This window comes from Canis lupus, chromosome 10 (assembly GCF_003254725.2).
Source record: "Canis lupus dingo isolate Sandy chromosome 10, ASM325472v2, whole genome shotgun sequence".
Classification (NCBI taxonomy): domain Eukaryota; kingdom Metazoa; phylum Chordata; class Mammalia; order Carnivora; family Canidae; genus Canis; species Canis lupus.
The window spans coordinates 62,125,024-62,137,217 of NC_064252.1; the positions used below are offsets into that span (position 1 = coordinate 62,125,024).

The 12,194-nt window shown below is 36.1% G+C and overlaps 1 protein-coding gene across 4 annotated transcripts in view; it reads left to right on the top strand.

Moving 5' to 3' along the window:
- SANBR (SANT and BTB domain regulator of CSR) overlaps positions 1-12,194 on the top strand; it is a 54,353-nt gene that overhangs the window by 33,816 nt on the left and 8,343 nt on the right. For all 4 annotated transcript variants that reach the window (XM_025468555.3, XM_049115904.1, XM_025468564.3 and 1 more), the window contains 3 exons: positions 673-772; positions 2,001-2,033; positions 2,901-3,000. In XM_025468555.3, the coding sequence (XP_025324340.1) occupies positions 673-772; positions 2,001-2,033; positions 2,901-3,000 (233 nt within the window). The remainder of the gene's footprint in view (positions 1-672; positions 773-2,000; positions 2,034-2,900; positions 3,001-12,194) is intronic.

The following is a 12,194-nucleotide window of genomic DNA, read 5'->3' on the forward strand; positions in this document are numbered from 1 at the left end:
CTTAAGCCCTTCCTAAATGCTTGATTAATACAACTAGAAAAAAACCCAGTGGTTGAGGTAGGTCATCTTTGCGTAAATTTGAATTACTTGAATTTAATAATTTCTGAAGTCACTTCTGTCATTTTTCAATTGCAGTAGGCTGTCAGGTCAGGGGCTGGGAGACCCTTTCACGAAGGCTGTTTTCACAGAAGTTCCAGTCATAGCAGCCCATTTCACCACCTGGCAAGTGTCACGCTTGGAGTGCAGTGATGCTCCTCTATATGGAGTGTCTTCTGCTAGGGAAGTCATTAGATGAATTAAGAAATGTAAATGTTGGGATCCCTGGGTGGCGCAGCGGTTTGGCGCCTGCCTTTGGCCCAGGGCGCGATCCTGGAGACCCCAGATCGAATCCCACATCGGGCTCCCATCCCACATCGGGCTCCCGGTGCATGGAGCCTGCTTCTCCCTCTGCCTGTGTCTCTGCCTCTCTCTCTCTCTCTCTCTGTCTCTGTGACTATCATAAATAAATAAAAATTAAAAAAAAATGTAAATGTTGAGGTAGCATACCTTATATTCAAGAACTGTTTCTCTAAAGAGCGATTTATAAAATATTTGCAATAAAAAAGATATCATTTGCATTTAACTTCTTAATGAAATTGAACACTTCTCCGTAAAATGTCTTTTTCTTTCAAGTGATTCTGGGGTTGTTTCCTGTGATGAAAAGGGTCTAGATTGTGATGTTTTACTGGAGCCAAATACACCATGGGGCCCCAAAAGTGGGGAGCTCAACGCTGTGAGTAACTTGTTTCACTTATTCTTTCTTGATAAAAAACAATTGATGGATTTAATCTTTGACAGAAACATAATTGGTTTAAACTGAAATTGAAAATTTCACTTAATAAGCACTTATTGACTACTTGATCATAACAAGGTATTATTCTGAGTTAGTAGGACTCTAAGGGCAATAGGACATATTCCTTGCCCTCAACTAATAACTTAAGTAATCAGCTTAAATTTGGGGAAAAAATATAACATGGTCTTCAGAGGTTTTATTATGGACAAGTAGTGATTTGAGGGTTGAAGACAGTATGAATGAGATATTTTGTCCACTCTTAATTCTATAAACATTTTTTGGTATGAAATTTGTTTTTTAATTATAATCAGGAATGCACTTAGTTTTTGCAAGTTTTGAAAACAAATATTTTTCAAATGGTTGGATAGCTTTGATTCCCCTGATTCTTATTACTGACAACCAGGGAATTTCTGCTTGCCTGTGAACTTCCTAACTTTTTATTGGGTGAGGTAGCAGTTACTTGACAAAGTGACATATTCCATGTAAAATGCGTTGTAAAAGCCAAATGGTTACAAATATTCAGTCATTAACTTTCATTTGTGAATTATATACAAAATTATAGATTAGATTTTTTGACTATTCATATATAATCCGGTTCCTTAGTTTATAATAAAATGTGAACATTAAAAAATGATTGAATGGGCACTTGGGTGGCCTAGTTGGTTAAGTATCTGACTCTTGGTTTTAGCTCAGGTCATGATCTTGGAGTCATGAGATTGAGCCCTGTGTCACATTCCACACAGACTCTGCCTAAGATTCTCTCTCCCTCTCCCTCTGTTCCTCCTGCTCATGCATGTGTGAGCATTCACTCTCTCTCAAATAAATAAATAAATCTTATAAAAAAGTGTTTGAAATAGTTAAAAAAATAAGTTATCTCTGCATGTGATATACTCATCCTTTGGAAATGATACTGGGGAGTGTTGATTTTCTTTTTTTCTTTTTTTTTCTTTTTTTTTTTTTTGGTAAACATATGCATCTTTCTCTAGGCAGCAAATATAAAAAATTTGTAACACATCATTTTCAGCCTGAGTTTTAAGTTATGTTTTAACCTGGAAGGGAGCTATCCTTGCAGCTTTTTTCAGCTCTTCTACAGTCTCTACATGAAAATAAGGAGTTCCAATCTGGGTGGATGCAGACTTATTAATCTCTTTATTCCTTTTTCTTATAGTTTTTGTCACTGAAAAACTGGACTCTGCAACTGGTAAGTAAGGAACTATATTCCACTTTCATGGATCTCTTTCAGAATTAAAGTTTAGTTTAATAGAATCTTATCAGTATCTTATTTTACAGATTTTAGTTCATTGCAATTATCCTTTTCAGCTTCTACAATTTTGCACTTCCTGAAAATGCCATTGTTTAAAACAGATACTCCATTGTCTGGTTGCATACTCCCTAAGTCTCCCTAATGACTTAAAAGTTGTTTTTAAGACCCATTAGGACATAGAACAAAGCAACAAATCTATTAAGTTCCAGGTATTTGGTTGTTTGGTTGATTGGTTGCTTTTTGTTTGTTTGTTTCTTTACCTATTTGCCATTACTCTGTCATCTGCCACCAATTTTTTGCAAGAATCAACTGGAATTTGGATCAGTGATAACAGAAAGCAGGGTGGGTGGGTAGATTCAGGAAGCTGATACAGATAGGGTTGAGTAATCCAGGGCAACATTTATCCAGGAAATGTGTACCTGTGCTTGCTTATGAGACTACATTAATATTGGCAATTATTGTATTTTTATTTAATCTTAATATCAAGGGACATACATTCAGTTGAGTGATAGAGGTGCAGTTTGACAAATGCTGAGGACCTATTATGTGCCCATGACTCTGCTAGAATATGTGAAGGAAATAATTTTAAAATGTTTAATGTAATATGATCCTATCCTAAATGTAGAAATTCTTAAGTTAAAAAAAAAAAAAGAAATTCTTATGTTGTACTAGGCATTGATTATCCTCAGATCTTGTTTGGCTCATTCATCCAAAATAAATTTAGATAAATGTGTTTGAGAGAGTCCATTAGAGAGATGTGTTAGTACTACATTTTTAAAAGGATTTTTTTTTGTTTTAATTCAGAAACAACAATCCTTGTTTTCAGAAGAAGAAGAATATACCACTGGGTCTGAAGTCACTGAAGATGAAGTTGGAGATGAAGAAGAAATATCCAAGAAACAAAGTACTGGTTGATTTCTAAGATAAAATCAAGTTTCGCTTTTATGAAGGGGTAGCATTCTGAAGGCTTTAATGCAAGGAGTGAGAAGTTAGCTTTGTAAGTCTACATGGTAGGCTACAACATGGAAAAAAAAAAATAAAGGGGGCGCTCCATCAAGTTTCCCTAACCGTGGCACTAACACAGAATAATCACAAAGTTATTTAAAAAGTGCAGTATACTGAGATATAATCCTCCACATTTTCATTTCAGGTGTAACCTCATGGGTTTCCCAAAATATATGACTTACATCAATCAGTGTGTGCCTGAGATTATTTGAAGTGACACTCAAATGAAGCATTATACAATAGTAATGAGTATGATTTTTTTTAAATGAGAACTACAATTACAGAATGAACTTGGATCAAAATTTTTGAGCTCTTTTTTGAGAGAAATAGCAAGGACAATTGGTTCAAAGAACATTTTAAGACTTAGTATTCATAGGCATTTGAAAAAGGATTTTAAAGAGGACTGCAAGTTAGATACAAAATTGATGTCCTACAGGGCAGTAAACCGATCACCTTTGAGGTTATCTTTTCTTCTAAACAGAAATCATTTGCATTTCTATTAGACACAGAAATCTGCAAGTTAACATAAAACTTCACAGCGTCTGAGCTTTCAATCAACAATAGATAGGAAAGTCAGACACAATGACATTTTCTTTGAGAAATAATTCTTACATGGGCCTTTTTTTTTTTTTTTTAAAGATTTTATGTATTTATTTGACACAGAGAACTATAGAGCACACGTAGAGGGAGAGGAAGAAGCAGGCTCCCAGATGTGCAGGGAGCCCAATGCAGGGCTGATCCCAGGACCCTGGGATCATGACCTGAGCCAAAGGATGCTCAACCGACTGAGCCAATTTTTTTTTTTTTTTTATGATAGTCACACAGAGAGAGAGAGAGGCAGAGACATAGGCAGAGGAGCCTGCTCCATGCACCGGGAGCCCGACGTGGGATTCGATCCCGGGTCTCCAGGATCGCGCCCTGGGTCAAAGGCAGGCGCCAAACCACTGTGCCACCCAGGGATCCCCCCGCATGGACCTTTTAAACTGTCCTCCAATATGACACTAAAAGGACATGCAACTTTCCCTTTGTCTTTTTTCCAAGTTTTTCATAATTTTCCTTCATGTGTTGAATCCTCTTATTAAAAAAGTTTTTTGTTTTTTGGTTTTTTTTTTTTTTATATTTTATTTATTTATTCATGAGAGAGAGAGAGGCAGAGACACAGGCAGAGGGAGAAGCAGGCTCCATTCAGGGAGTCCGACATGGGACTCGATCCCAGGTCTCCAGGATCTCATGCCAGGCTGAAGGCAGCACTAAACTGCTGGGCCACTGGGGCTGCCCTAAAAAACAGTTCTTTATCAATTATTTTAAAATTATATTTAGTCAAGGAGAAAATGCTGTTGTGTTTTATGTGAGGTTTTTTTCCCACAGTTGATTGAAGTAGAATTTATATGTAATAAAATTCACCAAAAAATAAAATAAAATAAAATTCACCAATTTTTAAGTGTACATATTGATGAGTTTTGGCATATTGTTGGGTAACCACCAAAATCAAGATCTAGAACATCACTCCAAAAAATTATCTCTTACCTCTTACACTCAGTTCCCTTTCCCCAATCTCACCCCCAGGCAACTATTAATCTGCAGTGATTTACCTTTACTCAGGTCTCCTGTACATGAAATCATTGGTGTTTTGTGTATGGCTTCTTTCACTTAGTGTGATGTTTCGGAGATTCATTTATATTGTTGGGTGTGTCAGTAGTTTGTTCCTTTTTATTGCACAGTAGGATTTCATTGTGTGAATATACCATAGTTTGTTTATCCATTCACCATTTCATGAATATTTAGGTTGTTCCAGTTCTTGGCTTTTATGAATAATGCTGCCATGAACATTTGCATGCAAGTGGACATAGGTTTTTATTTTTCTTGGGTAGATACCTAGGAGTGGAATTGCTGGGTCATATGGTAAGTGTATGTTTAACTTTATAGGAAACTGCCATAATGTTTTGCAAAGTGACTGTACCATTTTGCATCTCACCAGCAATGTTTGAGAGTTCCAGTTGCTACATGTTTCTACCAGTACTTGATATTACTACTTTTTTTTAACTTTAGTCATTCTTGAGCATATATTTCTAGGCATCTTCTCATGTGCTAACTGGCCATTTATATATTTTTTAATGAAATGTTTGTTTAAATGATCTTTTGCCTATTTTTTAGTTGGATTATTTGCCTTACTATTGAATTATAAGCATTCTTTATATATTTTTTGGATACAAGTCCATATATTTTGCAAATATTTGCCTCTAGTTTATGACTTGCCTTTTAATTTTATTAATGATGTCTTTTGAAGACCCAAAGTTTTTAATTTCATGAACTCTAATGTTTTAGTTTTGCTTTTATGTTTCATGCTTTAATAACAGATTTTTGCTTATCCCAAAGTCACAAAGATTTTCTGCTGTTTTCTTCTAGAAATTGTATGATTTTAGCTTTTGTATTTAAATCTGTGATTCCTTCCAGGTTAATTTTTGTATATGGTATGAGTTTAGGGTCAGTCTTCCTTTTGTTTTCCTATAGGCATAGCCAGTTTTTCCAGAACCATTTGTTGAAAAGAATGGTCTTTCCCATTGGATTATCTTTATTTAAAAATCAACTGATCATTTACATGTGGATCTATTTTTAAACTCTGTCCTCTTCCATTGATTCATACGTCTATTTTACATCAGTATATCAATACCACACTGTCTTAATTTTTGTAGTTTTTAGTGATTCTTAAGACATGGTGATATTAAAAAAAAAAAAAGACATGGTGATATATGTCCTTCAAAATTGTTCTTTTATTTTAGATTATTTTGGTATTTCTAAGTGCTTTGCATTTCCTATACATTTTAGAGTAAAGGTCACTGTTTCTAAAAAAATACTGTTGGAATTTTTATTGAGCTTGTGTTGAATTCATATATCAATTTGGAAATAATGACTTTTTTTTTTTTTTTACAATGGCAAGTCTTCCAATCCATGAATATGGAATATCTCTCCATTTATTTAATTCTTTAATGTCTCCTAACAATGTTTTATTGTTTCAATATGCAGATATTAAGCATCTTTTGTTGAATTTATTCCTAAGTGCTTTTTTTATGCTGTTATAAATGGAAGTGGGTTTTTTTTAAATTGTTAGTTTTTCAGTTGGAAAATTTTCATTTGTTCCAGTTGACCTTGTTTCCTGTGTCCTTGCTAATTTCACTTAATTTTTCTTTGCTTATTAGATTCCTTTCCATATGTATGCCTTATATTTCTTTGTCTTGCCTTTTTGCACTTGGTAGGACCTCATGTTGAACAGAAGTGATGAACACAGACATCCTTAACTTGTTCCTGCCTTAGGGGGAAAGCATTCAGTCTTTAACCATTAAGTATATAATGTTTAGTGGTTGGTTTCTGGGTTTCTGATAAATGCCCTTTCTCAGGTTGAGAAAGCTCTTTCCTTTTTAATTTGCTGAAGTATTATAATAAATAGGTGTTGAATTTTGTCAAATACTTTTTCTCCATCTACTGAGATGATGAATTTAGGTTTTCTCCATATATCAGCACAATGAATTACATTGATTTTTCAAGTGTTATACCAATCTTCTAGGGTAAACTCCACTTGGTTGTGAGGTATTTGTCTTTTTATATGTTAATATCTTTGACTTGCTGTTATTTTGTTAAGGATTTTTTGTGTTTATAAGTAATATTAGTTGCTTATTTTTAGTTTTTTGTGATGTTTTCAAGTGTGGTTACCATGATGATACTGATCTTATAAAATGAGTTGGATAGTGCTCCCCTCACTTCTCTTTTCTGAAATAACTTGTGTACTATTTGTATTGTTCCCCTCTTAAATATATGTTAAAATTCAGCAGTAAAGTCATCTGGGTCTGGAGTTTTCTTTATGGGAAGGTTTTAAATTGTGAATTTAGTATCTGTAATATTGCATTATTCAAGTCTTCTATTTCTTCTTGAATCTGTTTGATAACTTATGTCTTTCAAGGAGTTTCTCCATTTTATCCAGGTTGAATTTATTGGCGTAAAGTTGCTTATGGTGTTTTCTTATCCTTTTCTGTCTGAAGGATCTGTAGTGATGTCCTTCTTTCATTGTTGATATTGGTTATTTGTGTTTTCTTGATCAGTTTAGCTAACACTTTATTTTATTGATCTTTTCAAGGAACCAGCTTTTGTTTTATTGATTTTCTCTATAGTTTGTCTGTTTTTTTTGTTTTTTTAAGATTTATTTATTTATTCATTCATTCAGAGAGAGTGAAGAGAGAGAGGCAGAGACACAGGCAGAGGGAGAAGTAGGCTCCATGCAGGAAGCCCGATGTGGGACTCGATCCTGGGTTTCCAGGATCACAAACCCAGGCTGCAGGCGGCGCTAAACCGCTGCGCTACCGGGGCTGCCCCAGTTTGTCTGTTTTTATAATTCATTGATTTTCATTCTTGTATTTAGTATTTCCTTCCTTGTAGTTATTTTGGACTTAATTTCCTTTTTTTCTTTTTTAGCTTCTTAAGGTAGAACCTTAAATCATTGGGTTTTTTTACTTTTCCTCTTTTCTAATATAAACATTTGAAGTTATAAGATTTGCTCTCAGCACTACTTTAACTATTTCCCACAGACTTTGCCGTCTTGTTTTCATTTATATTCAATACAGAATATTTTCTGATTCCCCTTAAGATTTTTTGTTTGACCAATGTGTTATGTAGTTGTATGTTGTTTAATTTCCAGATATTTTCAGACTGCCCAGATACTTTTAAATTAATAATATAATATAATATTCCATGTGATTTCATCTCTTACATTTTTTTTAAGATTGATTGATTGATTTGAAAGAGAGCGAGAGAGGGCATGAACAGGAGACAGGCCAGAGGGAGAGGGAGAAGCAGACTCCTCACTGAGCACAGAGTCCAATGTGGGGTTCAATACCAAGACCCTGGGATCGTGACCTGAGCCAAAGACAGGCGCTTAACTGACAGAACCACCCAGGCACTCTCATCCCTTACATTTTATTGACACATGTTCCACATGTGCATGAAAAGAATATGAATTCTGCCATTATTGTTGGAGTGGTCTATAAAGGTCAAGACAGGTTGTTTGGTTGTCTTTTATAAAGGTCAAGACAGGTTGTTTGGTTGTCTATTACAAATCTTCTATAATGATGCTCATTTTCTGACTGCTCATTTCTGACTTCTTGTTCCATTGATTAGTAAAAGAGGATATTGAAATCAATATGTAAATTACATATTTTTCTTTTTCAGTCCACTAGTTTTTACTTTGTGTACAATTATAGCTTTGTGATTAGGCATACATTTATAGTGAATTGACTCTTTTATCATTATGATGTATTCCTCTTTGTCTACAGTAAAACTGCTTGTCTTGAAGTCTGTTTTGTTTGGTATTAATATAATCACTCTAGATTTTTTTAGTGTTTGAATGGCATATCTTTTTGCTATCATTTTATTTTTAAACTCTTTGTGTTTTCTTTTTTTTAAGATTTCATTCATTTGTTTATTTATGAGAGACACAGGCAGAGGGAGAAGCAGGCTCCATGCAGGGACCCCGATGTGGGACTCGATCCCAGGACTCCAGGATCACACCCTGGGCTGAAGGCAGGCACTAAACTGCTGAGCCACCCAGGGATCCCCATCTCTTTGTGTTTTCTAACTTAAAGTATATATCTTGTAGGTAGCATGTTGTTGGAAATTGCTTTTTTTTTCCAGTTTGATTATCTTCACCTTTTGACTAGAGCACTTATTCTATTTATATTTAATGTATTTAGAGTTGTCATGTGATGTTATTTTCTTTTATTCTGAAGAACTTTCATTATTTCTTATAGTGCAAGTATACTAGCAATAAATCCTTTCGTTTTTATTTATCTGAAAAGTCTTAATTTCACTTTTTTAAAAGATTTTTTTTTTAATTTTTATTTATTTATGATAGTCACAGAGAGAGAGAGAGAGAGAGAGGCAGAGACATAGGCAGAGGGAGAAGCAGGCTCCATGCACCGGGAGCCCGACGTGGGATTCGATCCCGGGTCTCCAGGATCGCGCCCTGGGCCAAAGGCAGGCGCCAAACCGCTGCGCCACCCAGGGATCCCTAAAAGATTTTTTTCTTAAGTAATATCTATACCCAATGTAGGGCCAGAACCCACAACCCCAAGATCAAGAGTTGTATGCTCTACCACCTGAGTCAGCCAGGCACCCCTCACTTTTGTTTTTTAAGTATAGTTTTCTTCAATATAGAATAATTGTTTAACAGTTATTTTTTTTAAACTGTCACTCCAATGTCTTCTGGCCTCTGTTGTTTTCTGATGAAAAGTCATTCATTGATATAATTGTTCTCCCATGTGTAATGTGCTCTTTCTTTTTATCTTGCTGGTTTTAAGGTTTTATTTTTTACTTTTAGAAGTCTATCGTATATGTAGTGTGCTTTCCTTTGTGCTATCTTCCTTGATATTTGTTGAGCTTCTTGGATTTGCAAATTAATATTTTAAACAAAATTTGGGGAACTTAGAATCATTATTCCTTTAAGTATTTTTTCTGTCCCATTCTCTCATTTATCTTCCAGAACTCCCATACATGTACGTTAGGCCTTTTGATATTGTCCCATAGGTTTCTGAAGTTTCGTTTCTTTTTCTTCACTCTTCTCTTTATTTTTTGGATTGGATAATTTAAATGCTTAACTCCATATTTCACTGATATCTTCTACCATTTCAGACTTTTTCTTGAGACCATCTACTAAATATTTCCTATGTGTTTATTCAATAGCACCATTTTCCCTTTGAACATATTTATAATAGTTGCTTTGAAATCATTGTCTGCTAAATCTAGTATATAAGCTCTCTCAGAATCAGTTTCTATTGACTATTTCTTTTCTGAGTGATTCATACTTTTCAGTTTCTTCATCTTGTAACTTTTGGTAGGTTATCTGTGCAATTCTGAAATCTATTTTGTTCTGAGGATTGTTGAGTTTTTTGTCCTAGTAGGAAGTCTACCTGCCTGACCCAAATTGCAAAATCTGTCTCCCTTGTGGTATGTAGTGAATGATGTGTGCCTCTGCACAAGTGTTTCTTGGCTGCTAACTGCAACTGTTTTTTGTTTTTGTTTTGTTTTGTTTTGTTTTGTTTTTAAGATTTTATTTATTTATTCATGAGAGATACAGAGACAAAGAGGCAGAGGGAGAGGGAGAAACAAAGAGGGAGAGGGGCAGAGGGAGAAACAGAGGCAGAGGGAGAAACAGAGGCAGAGGGAGAAACAAAGAGGGAGAGGGAGAAACAGGCTTCCTGCGGGGAACCCAATGCAGGACTTCATCTCAGGACCCTGGGATCATGACCTGAGCCAAAGGCAGACGATCAAACCACTGAGCCACCCAGGTGCCCCCAAACTGCTACTGTTTTAGCCTGACCCCCAGGGTCATACCAGCCTGTTTTTGTTTTTTTTTTTTTTGTCCTAGTAGGAAGTCTACCTGCCTGACCCAAATTGCAAAATCTGTCTCCCTTGTGGAGTAGTCAGGCAGGATTTTGGATAGATTTTATATTCAGATTTGGGAACTTACCTGCTTAGTGGTTTCCTTGCTTTGTGGGTTGCCCTTTGAATTCTAGTTGTTTTTCCAGTAAGGCTCCTGAAGTTGGAAGCTTGAGCTCTATGCAGTTTGGGAAAGCATTTAGTCAAAGGCACAAGAAATTCTCACCTCTCATCAAGAGCAATTCTGTCTTGCAGTTCCATCCTAGTGTCTGCTTGCCTGTTTAGCTAGATTTCCTTGGGACTCCCATAACACTTTGATGATTTAATACTTATTTGGGCAGAGTTTATAGTCATGTTTTAGATCTCTTTTGTGTTACAAAAGACGTTCTTTTGTGACTTTCTTCCAAAATTTCCCCTTTAAATTTCCAGCTTCTCTTGCTTTGAATTCTATCATCTTTTCCCTGGAGCTCATAAGGCTGTAATTTTCCTCCCTTGGCTAGAGGTATTGGGAAATGCCCTCAGGCAGAAAGCTATAAACTCACAGTTCTCACCTTATGCATATTTTAAGTTTGTAAATTAATTCCAGTATAGTTAACATACAGTGTTATATTAGTTTCAGGTTTACAATATAATGACTGAGCAAATTCTATATGGTACTCAGTGCTCATCACTGTAAGTGTACTCTTTAACCCCTGTGCCCTGTTTCACCCTTCATCTACTTCCCCACCTTATGCACTTTTAAATATAAACACTCACCTTTCTACCTTCCTTTGATTATTTGCCAGTACCTAGAGATGATAGTTTATAATATTTTTGTTCTGTTTCTATCATTGGCTACTTTGGAAGGAATTGGTCTTCACAATCCATTATCAGATCTTACCCTATCATGTCTATTAGCAATTTTATAACACTTGTTTTTTTCCCATTTTAACTACAAACACATGTCAGGGACTCAGGCTTGCCAGCAGGCACGTAAATCTCTCTAGATTGTTAATACTATTTTGTTTTTATTTTATTATTTTAGAAAGACCATGAGTGGGGGAGGGGGACAGAGGGAGAAACTTTTTTTTTCTTTTTTTTTTAATTTTTATTTATTTATGATAGTCACACAGAGAGAGAGAGAGAGAGAGAGAGGCAGAGACACAGGCAGAGGGAGAATCAGGCTCCATGCACCAGGAGCCTGACGTGGGATTCGATCCCGGGTCTCCAGGGTCACGCCCTGGGCCAAAGGCAGGTGCTAAACCGCTGCGCCACCCAGGGATCCCGGGAGAGAGAAACTTAAGCAGGCTCCCCACTCGGCTGACTCAGGGCTGGATCTCACGAACCTGAAATCATGACCCGAGCCAAAATCAAGAACCAGATGCTTAACTGAGCCCCCACAGGCATCCCTGTTTTGTTTTTCTTTCAGAATCTTCAGGGTTATCTTCCTTGTAGCACATTTCACGGGTTTTCCATTTGTGGTAGTAATACAAAGTTTTAAATGATAGAGCAAGGGCAGCCCAGGTGGCTCAGCAGTTTAGCGCTGCCTTCAGCCCAGGGCCTGATCCTAGAGACCCTGGATCGAGTCCCACTCAGGCTTCCTGCATGGAGCCTGCTTCTGCCTCTGCCTGTTTCTCTGCTTCTCTCTCTCTCTCTCTCTCTCTCTCTCTCTGTTTCTCATGAGTAAATAAA